Source organism: Columba livia, chromosome 5 (genome assembly GCF_036013475.1).
Source record: "Columba livia isolate bColLiv1 breed racing homer chromosome 5, bColLiv1.pat.W.v2, whole genome shotgun sequence".
Lineage (NCBI taxonomy): Eukaryota > Metazoa > Chordata > Aves > Columbiformes > Columbidae > Columba > Columba livia.
In genome coordinates this window covers 51,288,829-51,303,712 of record NC_088606.1, presented here as the reverse complement: position 1 = coordinate 51,303,712, position 14,884 = coordinate 51,288,829, and the positions used below count along the sequence as shown (strand labels likewise).

Sequence of the window (14,884 nt, the reverse complement as noted above, 5' to 3'; positions counted from 1 at the left end):
ATATCTATATTTGGAGTTTTTATTCTTACCAGCTTCTAATGTTTTATTCAGTTCTACTGTATCTATCTCTCATCTTTTTGTAGCTGGTATCAATGTTACACAAAAATTTCAGATAAAACATATTTCAGGAGAACAGTAACATACAGCTTTTTTAAAATTTTATTTTACTGAATTATGCAGACATGGAAAAAAAGAAAGCAAAGAACAAGCAGAAAGTCTCAAAAAGATCAAAACATTTCACTTTTACATTGCTATAATTAAATATTTTTATTACTGTTAACTTTAAACTTTTCTGGGTTTAGACTTATTTTTTAATCTGTTTAAAATGTTCAAAACTGAAATGAAATACATCAATTGACTCAAACTGATATTCTGCATTTAAACTTCCCAGAAATAAAATAAAAATATTACTCTTATAAATTCAACTTTTTTTTTCAGAGTCGTTAGTGCAATTTTTGAGACTTGTAGCATTTGGCCCAATACCATGTAATAAAGTAACATGACAAAAAGTGTGCAACTCAGTAAGAAAGCTGGATTAATCACACTGAAGAATGAAGACCATGTAAACGCAATGCTCTTCAGCAGTTACTACATCTCAGATTTGGAAATTTCCAAGTAAACACCATATATTCTAACAGTTAACTGATGCTTGCCATTTGAATGGCAGCACATGTTCTAGTAAACATCTGACAAAGCGAGAGGCAATTTGGCATCTGTATGTCAAAAGAGCTAAGTTTCAAAAGCGTTGATTGAGTTCACATTTTCTTTGTAGAAAAGTTTGAGGCTTTATGACCTAGTAATATCTGACTCCCACCTTAGAAAGGACATAAGTGCAGTCTCCATGATGATCATAATGTTTCTTATCATATGTGGAAATGTGTGAACCTCCCTCTACTGAACATGTTCCTGGGCATGACATGTCTTGGCAACTCCACTGGCCTCCATTACAGGTACTGGAAGAGAGGGAATAAAGTTAGCTGAAATCTGTAACTGTGGTCCAGAGTAAAAGGAATTAGAGTGACATGAGGTTCAGCTATTTTGCTACCCTTTTTCTCTTCAAGCTGTAGTTTGACACACAGTAAATCTAGGTTTTAGACTTTCCAAATCGTTGCAAAAATGTGTAAAAGGAGTGACTCTGGTATGCATTCACGTTGCTTGTTTGTTTTCCTTCTTTGAACACGTGAACTCTCCAGCCATAGGTATTAGATGAGTAATTACTTGTTTTTTGCAGCTATCATAAAACACAATGAAAAGATATTTTCCGTTTTATTATACAAATGTATCAGAAACTAACAGAAATGTAACCCCACATCTACTCCTGATACAGAGTATACCTGTTTTCTAAGGTGATGTGATAGAGCACAGGTACAGGATTTATAATTGTGAAATCAAGGTTGTATTGTGTCATCCCTTGTTTTCTCCAGAGAAGATAAATATTTGCAAATACGTAAATGACTGCAATTTCATTGCACTTAAAGAAGTCAAAATGTTTGAACAACATAGACAAAGAGGAAACGTTTTGATTGACTGGTGAGAAATCTAAACATTGTAAATCCTTGCTTTGATCATCTTGAGTTCGAGAGCAAAGCCTAGTTAAGGCTGTTGCTAAGTAAAACAAAGAATGTTCTTTAGGGATATTTTGGAACTGTGGCCATCAGCTAAATACACATATCAATTACCAGTGATGCAATTGCTTATAATAAACCATTAAACTAATTAAATATACAAGAGGAAATAGTAAGTTAGAAAAGTAACAAAGGTTACCAGGAATGGCACTGGTCTGAAAAAGAAGCTCCTGTAGCGTAGGTGTTGCCATTGTAAATACAGGAGCACTGCTCATGGGGAATGCAGCCAGAATTGTTGATGTCATCAAATACTGTCCCTAGATTAAAATAAAATAAAAAATGACGAAACCTTGATCAATTAAAGAGACATTTCCTATACACTATTTTTGTTTGTTGTAAATCCTAAATATCATCTTAGAGACAGATCTACAGCTCTCCTGAATGGACATACCTATGCTGAGCACAGTAGGACTATGCCAGTTTGTACAGTAAAGGATTCAACCTTCATACTCTTAAATTCCACTGACTTAGGGACTTACTGTAGCACAGGTGTCTTGTTCAGAGAGTGCTTTTGATCTGTTTGCTGTTCTGCTTTCCTGCTTTCTGAATATTGCACATATATTGGCAATTGATTCAGATATCTTTTCTCAGCTGAAACATGACAAATGCTTGTTGCTTGCAGGTGTGAAAAATCCAAATACAGGAGGCTTAAACCCCATGGAACCTGCCCAAATCCTACAGGTAAGCTGTTGTTGTTCCTTGAGATCAGAGTTATGAGTACATATGAACTTGCCTGGGGGGCAGAAACAACCATCCATACAGTGTTCTTCACAAAACTGAGATCGTTCCAGATTGGTACATGTGTCAGCACAGGGGGAGCTGCACTCCTGATACTGCATGTTGTAAGGACACTTCTTGGCTGAAATTTTAAAGGAGAGATTTTTTTCTTCAGTCAAAAGTATTTCTAGTTCATTGTGTATGAAAATATTTATACTCATTTAAGTATTTCAGCTAGACATAAAAACACACTAAACTGCAGGTCCACTGCCAGCTCTCAGCTGGACAGCAAGGTAATGACCCCACAAAGTCAGCGAGGCCTGTGTTTCTACTGAAGGCACCCTTCTCATGAACACCTGTGTTGCTAGAGAAATGTAAGGCTTAAGTTTCTAAAGCTTTAGTATATTTGCATTTTTCAGATACTGTTGTAAGGAGAAATAGTACCTCATAGGGTCTTGTTCTGGAGCAAATGCTGATGACAGTATCAACAGCTACACCTCATAATCTAGTATGTGTTTAATTCAGTGCAAATCACTGTGAAGATTACAGGGATGCAAACTCCTTGCTACCAAGAAGAGATAAATAGGTGTTTAACCAGCCAAACACCTGTGAAGACCAAATTAGTTAATAACTGAGAATTAAAAAATGCTGTAGCTGCCATGAGAACAGGAGAGAAACAGGAATGCAAGCAAGCATGCATGCATGCATGCATGCGTGCCTGCCTGCCTGCCTGCCTGCCTCATTCTTTCTCCTTGTTTATCTTTATTTGCTTCCTTTACTGTCCCATTTAATTAGATACCACTTTGACTCTCAATTAGAGTATCCATGTATGTATGTGTGTGATAGTGTTTAATCCAGTTTGTATTAAAACCCTTAGCTCTTTTGCTGAAGTCTTCATGCTGGAACTTGTACAACAGAACCATCTGGAGAACATAATCTTTTTTTTTTTCTCATGTATTCTCAGCATCATTTGAGAGCATGTTGTTTGTTAGTTACTGAGCATAAAGTAAGGCTATCTCCAGTGATACTTACGGCACAGTTTTGAGGTTCTCCAGTTCAGAGGATGCCCACCAGCATGAGCACACTGCCGGGAGTATTCAGCAAAGGTGTCACAGATACATGAAGCATTTTTAGACTCTTCAGAGTGGCACAAGTCATCTTGGCAAGCCATAATGTACTCTGTAACATCAACTAGGTCATTACACTCTGCAAATGCAGAGCTGGTCAGTGTTTTCTGGCATATGTCATCCTTGGGGGAGAAAAAAAAAAGAAAAAGTAAACAGCTTCCAGAAAATAGAAAGGAGCAATTTTTTTGTATTGTTACTTTATATAAGTTTTCTTTGATAGAATCTTATATCCTTGTTTAAGTTGCTGTCACCAAGGGCTTTTCCTGTTGACCCATCTGAAGCCGTAGAAGGGCACAGATAAATTTGAAAGAAAAATAAAATAGTGAAATGATCCTTACAAGATTATCAGTGCAATTATCTGGCTGGGTAGATGTCGGGTCTTCACAGTGTTCTGTTGGCCCATCCATTTTCTGCATATTCCCGAACTGCAAGGCTGTCAACTTAATATCTGTACAAAAGAAGTTTGATAATGACAGTTGGGTGTTTTGTTGAATGCATTGCCTGTTATCTTTTTCTCCTCTCAAGCATTCTGCTCAAGGCTGGTCAAGGCAGCTAGTTCCCTTAAGTCTTAAGGCAACTTAAGGCAACTTAAGGGAACTTAAGGGAACTTAAGGGAACTTAAGGGAACTTAAGCCCTTAAGCCCTTAAGGGCTATAATCACTGTCTCAATTTACCTTGCACAGCACCCTGAAAGAAGTAAACATTGAAAACAATTCTCAGCCTATTACAGCTAGATTCAAACTAAGATTTTTACCAGAAAAATAGCAAATTGTTTTCAGATTATAGTGAGCCCATGCAGGGAAGAGAAAAAGAATCTAAACAGGGATTTGGACAATGTAGACTGGCGTGAGACATGGTTTAGGAAGAAGCCTAAGGTGGTAATAGATAGAAATATGAAGATAAGATCTTGTAAAGATTATGAAATTCAGCAGGCAAATGTGGGTACACCAATTTTAAGACAGAACTGACACAATAAATGTACTGACTAGACAATACAATTATCTTTTGTTTTATTGAATAGATTTCTGTATTTATGTTATTAGTGAAAATCTGTCTCATTTTTATGGGGTTAGCTGATGATTAGGTAAATAAAGTCATGGCATACAACAAGTATGCTATCAGTCATTAGCACAGGTACTATATTTATACTGAAAGTATTAAATCACATTATCTGATTTCTGTATTACATACGTATTTTTCAACAGAAATTGAATCATATCTTCTGGGTAGATAATTTACCAGGATAGGAAAGAGGGACACTGATGATGTTAGAGTTAAAAGAACATAAAAAAGCACGTTCAGACTCCAGAAACCAGTTTTTATTATTTAAAAACTTACTGTTTGAATAGAACTCATTGTAATTTGGAATGCCATTGAAGTCCCCACAAAGTCCACAGGTCTGATTGGCATATTTCTCATTCAATTCCAGCTAAAATGATGGACAGTAAGGTGACAGAAGTTAGTATAAACATTTTAAAATATATTCAAGACCACAGCGAGCACCTGCACCTGCTGCCTCTAAGTATTTTTTATCAGATCTCTGTAATTTTATTTAGCAATATAATTCAAACTTGGGGGATAGCACGAAGAGTTGGCTTGGATTTGATTTAAAATACAGAGCCCAAGCTTTTGATGCTGTTGATGCAGACTTAAATTTTCACTGCAATATCTATATCATTCTCAAAGTCTATTAATTCTTCAGAAAGCAAATCAAATCCACAGCAAAAATGGAGTCTTCGGAGAGTGAAATTCTGCTAGAAAATGATATTTGAAGGGCTAAGCAGGCCCTATAACAATGCCAATATGTTAATGATATAATTAAAGTGGTTTTTCACCTATTTTAAGCAGATGGCTGCTATCCGCTAGAAGTAAATCCATGTAATTGTCTTTAGGACTACCTGGATGCAAACCTGTCTTTATTAAGAAAGAATTGCTCAACAGTATGTGGTGGGATGGCAATAATAACCCCATAAGGAGACAGGGACTGGCCTAATCAAAGATTAGCTCTGTTCTCTGAAGTTGTAGACAGGTCCAGGAGCAGTCCTTACCAGGATACTGTCATCTTCATTCCACATTAACACGATGCCACTTTTGCTGGCAACTTTCACGTAAATGCTGTTTTTCGCTATAGTAATTCCAGATTGGCTGTATGGCAGTTGAACTCTGGGAAAAGGCAGAAAGAATGCTAAGTATTTTCTTCTGCAGATACTTGATAAAGAGAAAAAGAAATAGCTAGTTTCCAGCATCTGTAGGGATTCTAAAATAATGTAGTCGTGTGGAAAGAAAAGCGATTGAAAAATTAGATGGTCCAATGTAATAACAAATGAATTTGAATTTGGATCCCACCTCTCAGGAGTTTTCATTCAAGTTTTATTTTTGAGATAATTTTAAGGAAAGGATTGATTTACTGTGAATGGAATTAATGGCATCTTTTTCACTATTTATGTTGTTCCCCTCAATACACCAAAGTACTCCACAAGTTTGAAAAAAAAGGTCTGTAGTTACAAAACGAGAGTTACAAATAGACTTACCTCTTGCTGTTGATCATTATAACATCCTTCGTTAGTTCAGCAGCCACACCTTCAATTTTCATGGTGATGTGGTTGATTGTTGGAGCATTTTTGACCACTATGCGCCTAAGCTGGATGTTGAAATCCTCATAGGGAGCGTTGCAATGGGATGCAAAAACATAATTACAGAGCCCAGGGAAGGAGAATATGTCTCCGTCAAAGGTCTTGAAGTGGAAGTTGCCCCACGTGCTGCACACGCGGCCATTGTGAGCAGGATTGGAAGCTGTGAATTAAAACTAGCTATTAAAAAATTAATTAAAATTCCCAGCCATGGTGAAAGTCAACTTGTCCAAGACTTCATTTCGTCATTGAATAATTTTTGCCTGCCTACCCTACCTCAATTTGTTGTTTTCTGTCCACCTATCCATTGAAAAAACTGTGTATTCATTCTTCAGTCAGATCTGTTACTCATCTTATATAGCCCTATAAATGATTATACTTCTTTTCAGCTACATTTCATTTCAGCTAACAGTTCAATATCATGTTTCATAACCACCCTCCTTCTCCTCTTTATAATCTATTCATTCACCAGTGGTTTTCCCTATTTGTATTAGATTTCTCTCTCTACAACCCCTAAAAATGAGAATTTATTGAATATATTTAATTTCCTTTACTTACGTGTTATTATTGGATTTGTCAACATTGGCGGGATGATATTGACCTTAGACAAAACTGTAATAGAAAAAAAGAAAGAAAACAAAAATGAGTAAAACAATACCAGAATTTGCACCTAATATTGACCTAGAAAGGACTAGAAAGTTCATATGCCAGATCTGATGAAACAATGTTAAGCCTGTTTTTTTTCACACAGGCCATGGATCAGCTGAAAGTGGATAGTTAAATGATAAGAAGTTGCTTTCAACTGTGATGATCTACATTTTCTACCTTTAAATTTTAATGCTTTTGTGAAACTCTGTATTGTATTAGGAGGGGCGGTAATTAACAGCTCCCCATATTGGAGTACTTCAGACACAGTGAGCAATACAAAGGGTTACGCTGTATTAAATTACCCTGTTGCTGGTACAAAAGCATAGTTGTCGTCTCATAACACCTCATCTTTCTAAGAAGGAAATCAAAACTTTAATTATCTCCTTTCCTCTCTGTTTAGTCTTCTTCTATTAAGGGGCTGAAACTTTTAGAAGAGACCACAAATCCTTTGTATAGGATGAACACAAATCTTTACATGGTAAAAAACAATGAAGTTTGCTTGCCATTTTGATTTCCCAGTATCAGCCACTGACTTTACAACTTGCCAGCGTGGTCTCATTTCCTTATTTATAAGGAACCAAACATCCTGCATGTATATTCCACTTTGATTTTATATATACATATTCATGCACATATGCATACAACCTATACAAACACACATTTGTTTTCTTAGTTAGTTATACAAATATAACCATATTGTGTGTGTTTAGTAATCGGTATCTAATAAAGTTGTTATTATTATTCTTATATAGAAAGAAGCTTGTTAATATACATTTATCTTTATTTGACATTACCATCAATATGCTAAGGAGGGTTTTAGGCATTTTTATTACTTAGTAGAGAGGTATCAAATAAATACCAATACTAATATGAATATGAATACACAGTATAAACAAACATACTATTTTGTTCCTGCTGAACAACCCCAGTGGATTTGCTTTCTGTTTCCTGTTGAACTTCAGTCTGGGCTCCTGTGAAGAAATTGTAAAAAACATATGAAGAACGGTTTCCTGTAAGTGAACTTTTAAAGCAAAGCATTTGGGTAGGATCAGAGTACCGAGATACATCTCTGTAAGAAAAAGGGAAGAGTCCTTTATCACATCAGAAAAAATGAAACAGCCTCCTCCCCCTGCCAAAGGTAAAATGTAATTATAGAAAGAGACTTTCTATTACAAATACAGACACTTTGAAGTCGAAATAATTCAAGTATATTTGCTTGCTTTGTTTCCCTTAAAACTCACTACAAGGGATTCTAGTGACTGGATCACAGCCCTTGTTTCACTGCTGCACTAAATCTCACTAATACGTGAAACACAGGAAGAAGTCTCTAAATGTAATAGAGTCATTTATTTAAATTGCTGTATAGTACCTAGGTAATAAAAAGAAAAGGCACAGAACTGGTTAAAAGAAACAGGAGACTTAGGTGTTCACCCAGTAATGGCTGAAGGTATTTATATGACTGTTTCTTTAGTGCCCAAGCACATGGCCTTTTCTTCTGGAGCAAATCTAAAGCCTCAATCAGGGATCTAGATTTGTGTTATAGCTGGATGAAAGAAGGTACCTCTGAGTGATAACACAAGGGCTCATAGCCTGAGCCAAAACTCAGGAGAAATAACCAAAAGAACCACATTTCCTGTGCTACTCCTTTTCACACTCTGAGATGGTTCAAACTTGCATCTTCTCTGTGGAAAACCTTAAGCGTCATATTAAATCTACTTGACCAAATGTACTTGCTACCCTACCTGAAGCTGAGCCATGGTGCCAAAAGCAGTGGAGCAGTAACAGAGGAGGGAAAAATAAGCCACGATCATGTGACCACATGATTAGGGCACTCAGCTACATTGAAACTGTCCTGTGCTTGTGCCTTGTTTCAAGGGTTATTTGTGTACCTCCAATTAAATGTTTACTGGATCAATGACATGAGCTGCCTTCCAGATGAGTTCTTCTCTTTATCATGACTCCATCAGTTTTTAATTCCTTTCCATGCATGACCCAGCAATACCATACCAGAGGAGGCATTGTCAAAGACTTTTGAGAGATGACAAATACTGACTGGAGCACTTTCATGCCTAGAAAAAGATAGACCTTGAGCACCTAGGTTGGTGCTCTAAGCTCTTGTCTTAAGTAAATATGACAGGATTTGCTGTAAAAGAAAAATGGCTACAACTTGATTTTGTGAAGGACTGAAGCTGTCAGCATGTGACAACTGTGTTTGGAACATGTTGACAAACATCTACCTATAACCTGCCAAGTCTGAAGCCTTAAAGGATTTAGGTGATGAAATCACTTGTAGCCAAATCCTGATCAGGATCGTGTGAATGAGCACTCTTAAGAGTCTAGACAATCTCTCAAAGAGGAACTGCCTATGTAATTTAGTCCTAAATAAAGCCCTCTCTTTCCCTATACAAAGGTGGAAGGAGTTCACTGACTCAGAACTGGATCTATAACACCTATCTCTGAAGAAAGAGACACATTTGTGGAAGAGGGGGAAATGTTGAAGTCAGGAGTGTGCCATAAACCCCAGTCCCATTTGGTGCTTACATTCCTTGCTGAGCATTTCTTCCACTTAAGAACCTCAGCCCAGATATCTCCAAGAAAGTTGGACAACCACTTTAGCCTTAAAAATAGCTGTATCAGGAACAACTTATTTTAAAAATTATTTTTCTAATGTAACTTCTGCCTGTGCCCACCGTGTAAGCAGATTGAGTACTTGATCCCAGAGCTGAAGAATGCCTGTCTAAAGGGATTCAAGTCCCCACTCCCAAAGAGGTCTTCAAGAGAATGCGGGATTTGGAGGAGAGGGGTCCGTGCAGCCTCACCACATCTAGAAGTTGCTGCAGTGTCTGCAGTTTCTTTCAGACCTAAGCTTTTAATTATTTTCTCATTTAACTTCATGTGTGACCACTAGTGATGTATGAAGAAGTAACTTAGGACAGAGTTTAACCATTTTCCATTTCCTGTTCGTCTTTCAGTATCATAGGCAGTATCTTTAGGTAAATGCATTCATATCATTCTAATTGTTACTGATGGGGTGAGACCAATGCCTCTGTAAGTCTTAATAATAGGCCAGAATTTGCTCTCACCCAACACATCTATCAGAATCTCAGCAGGCAAAGAATCACAGAAAGTTCTTTTATTCTAGCATGAGAAGCTTTGTAACAGAGCAAGATAGTATTTACATATATTTTTATCTGTTAATTTTTCTCAAGGAAACATCGGGACCTTTTGTTTACTTAGCAAATACATAATTCCCAAGGATATTCTTGCTGTGTTGGTTTATTTAGCAGTTGCACAATGCCATGTTGTTGACCATTATAAAAATAATAGTCTCTCAGCTGTAAGAATAATCAAGATAATTTACTATTTGTTAATTTGGAAACTGACCTATTTATTAAGAATATTTCTGGATGAACCTTGTTAAGTCTATATCCAGCTGTCATTCTGCATATGCAATTGTCATTACAATCAATTTATAAAAGTTAATATTCGACCCAAAATATAAAGTCAGGCATGGAATGTTTGTGGAGATGGCATGGGATTTGGCCAACATTCTTTAGTCACTCAGGACATCTAAAAATGCTTACCACAGGGTGCAATTCAAATAGAGAGGAGTTTGCTGGGCACTGTCTAACCACTACTAATTTTTGAAAGCAATTTATCAGATTAGCACTGCACAGTACAAATAACTTCCTTGTTCAACGTATGCCTGAACAAGCTTTTGACTGACACTGTGTAACTCTAAATGTAAGCCTGTACTCTAAGTGACTGTTTTATTTTGTGCTTAAATCAACTTGCCAGTATTTTAGTGTTTATTTCACAAAACATAAAGTAGCTTAAAATTATATTTGCACTTGTCAATGTTTTGAAAATTATATGCAAGATAAATATACATAGGCAATCTGAAGATTTAAGAATGTTAGCTGACAGGGCAGTAATTACTGTACATGAATGGGACTGCCTCAGCAAGCTTGTACTCATGCAAGTAAGTTCCATTTGAGTGGTCCTCTTGACTTAATAGGACTACTCATATTGATAAAAAATGCCAAGACAAGCCCTGATAGATATAATGTTGACAGGAGAAAAAAGAAACATACAAAACGATGGATTGCACGTGTCAGATAGATCTCCCAGTCCTGCTCACGCTCAGTATCAGTAATTCATATAAATATTTTGCATAGGGTGTTATCAATGCGCAATTAATTACTGAAAGTCATTGTCATGTGAATATTCCCTTCTAGTCTCTTTTGCAAAACAAGCTGCAAGAAATCTTGAGAAATCTGGTATTAACTCCTGGTAGGTGACAAGATACTGGAAGAGATTGACCAGTGGTCTGATCTAGCAAATGGAAAACGTAGTCGTTTAAATTTCATTTAAGAATAGCATTCATAAGTAATCTTAGTGGAAAATGCATCAGGAATAAAATGTTTTGGTAAGGTGTAAGTGATACTGAAAAACTGTTGTTTTAAGACATGAAGAATCATTCTTTTTGATTTGTTCTTCAAGGTTACCTTCCAAATGTAGTTATATGCAGTAGTTTGAGGCAATATTAAATTAAATTAATCCAGTTAATAGACAGACATTAAATGTTAAATAAAAATTGAAAAAAAAAAGGATATAGAGAAATCTTGTTTAAATGCAATCATCTGTTAAGTGAAACAATGAATTGAGTATAGTTGTTTGAAATATATTGCTAGATCTAAACAGAGTATTATTTCTTTCCCCAATAAAAAAAGAGAGCTTCTTACCTATCTGATGGATATAGCAAACTGCTAACAGGAAAGCCCATTCTGGTCGCCATATCCTCCTGCCAAGCCCCATCTTGACTGGAGTCTGGCACAAGGATGTCAGGTCTACAGTTGATCAGGAGGACTAGTTCACCTGTGCTCTGTCGGTCTTATATAACAGGTGACTTTGGCATCAGTCCCAGATGGATTCAGAGAGTCTAGAAAGGTGGGGTTTGGGGGATTTTAGCAAATGAACAGGTAAACAGAGGATGCTCTTTCTTCCTCGGGAACTAGCCAATGGTATTTGCATTTTGGGAGGAGTATATACATATATGTACTTATATTTTGTTAAGGTTCAGTCTAATAAAGAAATACTATTTCAAATAAAACACAGCTCCTGCTCCACAAATAACAGGTCTTGGAACAAATTCAATTTGGTATTTCTTTATAGTTACGCAGATAGCATTCAAGTAACCATTTTAATTTTTTCAGTACAGTGACTGATGCCAGGAACCTCCTTGGCAAAAAAAACCACAAGACCCCGATTTCTGAAGTCTGAGGAGTTGTGGAGTATTTTGTATGTGTGGAGCCAGCATCAGGAAGTCACTCCATGCCTCTTGGGGCAGGTAATCTTCTTGTCAAAAGACCAGACTAATAACCTCGAAAGGTTCTGCACTACCACACGCACACTCACTCTGAGTGTATGCCATGGAAACCCTTCTGTGCATCACAGACATGCATTAGGCACCTATCTGAGGAACATTAAGCCAGCTTTGCTTAGGCTGTATCCTGCAATTTGTAGAGATGGGATTAAACCTTGAAATCTGCTTCTGAATTGTCTGCATATTCTGATTTTGCCTTCTCATTGAAAATGTCAGGAGCAATTTCATACAGTCAGACAGCCTTACACTAGTTTTGTAGGAGGAAAAAAATGTTAGTTTGATCATGGCCAGCGACCACGATCAGATAATTTCAGGATCATTCCTGTGCAATTTCATACACATCCATGGAGTTATGATTACTACAATTTAGAGAAACAGGTGATGAATCAGGCCTTTAAGGCTGGCCAGTAAATGTTTCATAAACTTTTTTTTTTTTTCCTGAAAATTGGCTTTTTGCATTTCTGCTAGCTTACCATTTCAAAAGCAAGAATTAATGTAAACTTCAACAAACATAGAAAGTGTTACCACTTCATGTCACTTTATCCTTCTTATTTAGCTTGGCATTGGAGATAGGTAAGATGGGTTGCTCTGTCAATGGACCTTACTTCAATATGGTAAAAAATGAACAAAAATGTACAAATTTAGTGAAATAATTATTTTTAGACTGCTAGGTTTGGCAAAAATGGTGCACAGTCCAGCACTTGGTATACACATAACATTTGCCCTCAGTTGTCATCTTCATCTTCAGCCTCCTGCCAAGAATGAAGGTAGCTGATGGATCAAAAAATCTTCATCATAAGAAATGGAACCAGAACTGCCGCTCAGTGGGGGATGTAGCAAGAGGCACATGGGAGATGTAGTTGGGGTGGGGGAAACACAGGAGAAGGATCAAAGAAAAGAAAAGATGTGTGCTAGGATGTGTAGAGTTTCAGTAAGGACTTTCTTTGTGTAAAATGGAACAGTATGATTGTCTGCATGTCTGGTAAGATTCAGTTCAGCAGTTTCTACTGATGTTTGTAATTTCTGCTGAAGCAGGGGAAGGAAAAATATTGGAAAGGTGTTCTAATTTAAAAATGTGGTCACAGCTGGATGCCTAATTCCCTTGGGTTCTTATCAAAATTATACATTTAAAAATATTTCCATTAAAGAATATAACAGTATAATACAATATACCATTCAGGTGTTACTGCACTGATTTGTGTAATTTGTTTTCAATTTATTTCAGTTCATCCTTTATTTCCACTTTCATTTAGCCCTAAATATATTAGATCCTCACTCATTTAGTATTATAAAATAAAACCAAAAGAGTTCCTTTATGATATGTTATCTGGATTTGATTTTTGAACTGAAATAAGCGGTAGCTTACTGTGGCAGTGTTGGAGTACTAAGCCTGCTATAGCATAAAATCCAGGATGTTTAATGAAGTTACATTTTCATAATCAGTAGTAAGCTGTTTCCACACCCTAAATCTATATCTTCATGCTTCAGTAGATCAGGAGAAAAGACTGGATTCCCTGCCCATAGAATAATGTTTTATTCTGTGCCAGTACCAGTACTCATAATGAATATCAATTCATCAGTAGACAGAAAAAGTGAATGGTATCTAGTTTATGTGACCATTTAGCTGTTAAATAAATACACACTAGTCTCACTTAAGCAATTAAACAAGCAACCCAACAAGCTACTCTTTCAGTAACTATCATGCATAGACTTTCAGCAATGGGCTACATGTGAGGGTCAGAAGTAGCAGAGCTTGCTTCCCTTCTCGGTTATACCCACAGCTGCATGTGGGGAATAACAGAATACCAGGATCTTCTCATGTTACCTTAAAACATTTGGAGAGAGTTTCTTGTTTCCCATTGGGTATACTAGAGCAAGGGACTACCAATAAAGGGAGAAGTTTTCTGAGGGGGCAATTAATGTTTTTGATACTTGTCTGGTAAAGGTGAGGAGAGTGTCTGTACCTAGGAGGACCAAGTGTATCAGTGGTGTCAAGGCTCTTTTTTCCCTTTGTCCTGTCTCTTTTACTGGAGTTGTTGCTAATCAGAGTGCTTTCTTTTAAGACAGTGTTTAGTTTTACTCTTTATGACTCTTTGTGACTAGAACAATGCATGTCAAATGAAAATGCTACTTTTCTAAGCGTTTACCAGTGCACAGTATTACATAGCTGTTGTGAAGGTTGTCCTAGTTGTATTTGAAGGTGTTCATTCCTATATATTGATCAGATATTTTTCTCAAAACTTTTCATATTCTGGAGTTGTTATGATTGCTACTGCTCAGCCTGAAATTTTTGGTCTCCAGTTAGTAGAGACGTTCAACTGGTGTTCCAATGTTCAGCTTATCCAATCATACAGGCCCTTTCTCTTCCTTCCTCTCCATCACAAGGAGTGAGTGAAATGGGTAATAACAAAACAGGAACAGAAGAAATTCAGGTCAATGTGTTAGGTGTCTTATGAAATTTCAGAAGTTACCAGGCCATGAGATTTTACTGGTAGCTGGAGGCATTATATCTATAGATGAGAGTATTACAAAAACCAGAAGGGTTTAAGTAAACATATTCATTGGTCATGTGGGTGATTACTCTAAGTGGTTCTTGTAGATTAAAAAGAAGTTGTTGGAGGACTTCTGAGTTTCCCAGCTGGTACAGTGAAAAGAGCCTACCTACGTAGGTAGGGAGGAACAAGCTATTCTCTTCAGTTGTGTGAGGGGAAAGAAACCTCAGAAGCAAGTTTTGAAATGTTTCAAAACCAG

General features: G+C 36.7%; 1 protein-coding gene across 1 annotated transcript in view; it reads right to left on the bottom strand.

Annotated features, from left to right (window-relative positions):
* The window catches only part of LOC110365110 (mucin-5AC-like), a 39,209-nt gene extending 27,644 nt beyond the window's left edge, over positions 1 to 11,565 (bottom strand). Inside the window, exons 1-11 of the mRNA XM_065066500.1 lie at positions 11,493 to 11,565; positions 7,650 to 7,718; positions 6,658 to 6,711; positions 6,001 to 6,262; positions 5,518 to 5,632; positions 4,808 to 4,898; positions 3,808 to 3,917; positions 3,375 to 3,591; positions 2,359 to 2,484; positions 1,765 to 1,882; positions 815 to 953 (exon numbers count right to left, since the gene is read on the bottom strand). Of these exons, the coding sequence (XP_064922572.1) occupies positions 815 to 953; positions 1,765 to 1,882; positions 2,359 to 2,484; positions 3,375 to 3,591; positions 3,808 to 3,917; positions 4,808 to 4,898; positions 5,518 to 5,632; positions 6,001 to 6,262; positions 6,658 to 6,711; positions 7,650 to 7,718; positions 11,493 to 11,565 (1,374 nt within the window). The remainder of the gene's footprint in view (positions 1 to 814; positions 954 to 1,764; positions 1,883 to 2,358; positions 2,485 to 3,374; positions 3,592 to 3,807; positions 3,918 to 4,807; positions 4,899 to 5,517; positions 5,633 to 6,000; positions 6,263 to 6,657; positions 6,712 to 7,649; positions 7,719 to 11,492) is intronic.
* Between the last annotated feature and the right edge of the window lie 3,319 nt (positions 11,566 to 14,884).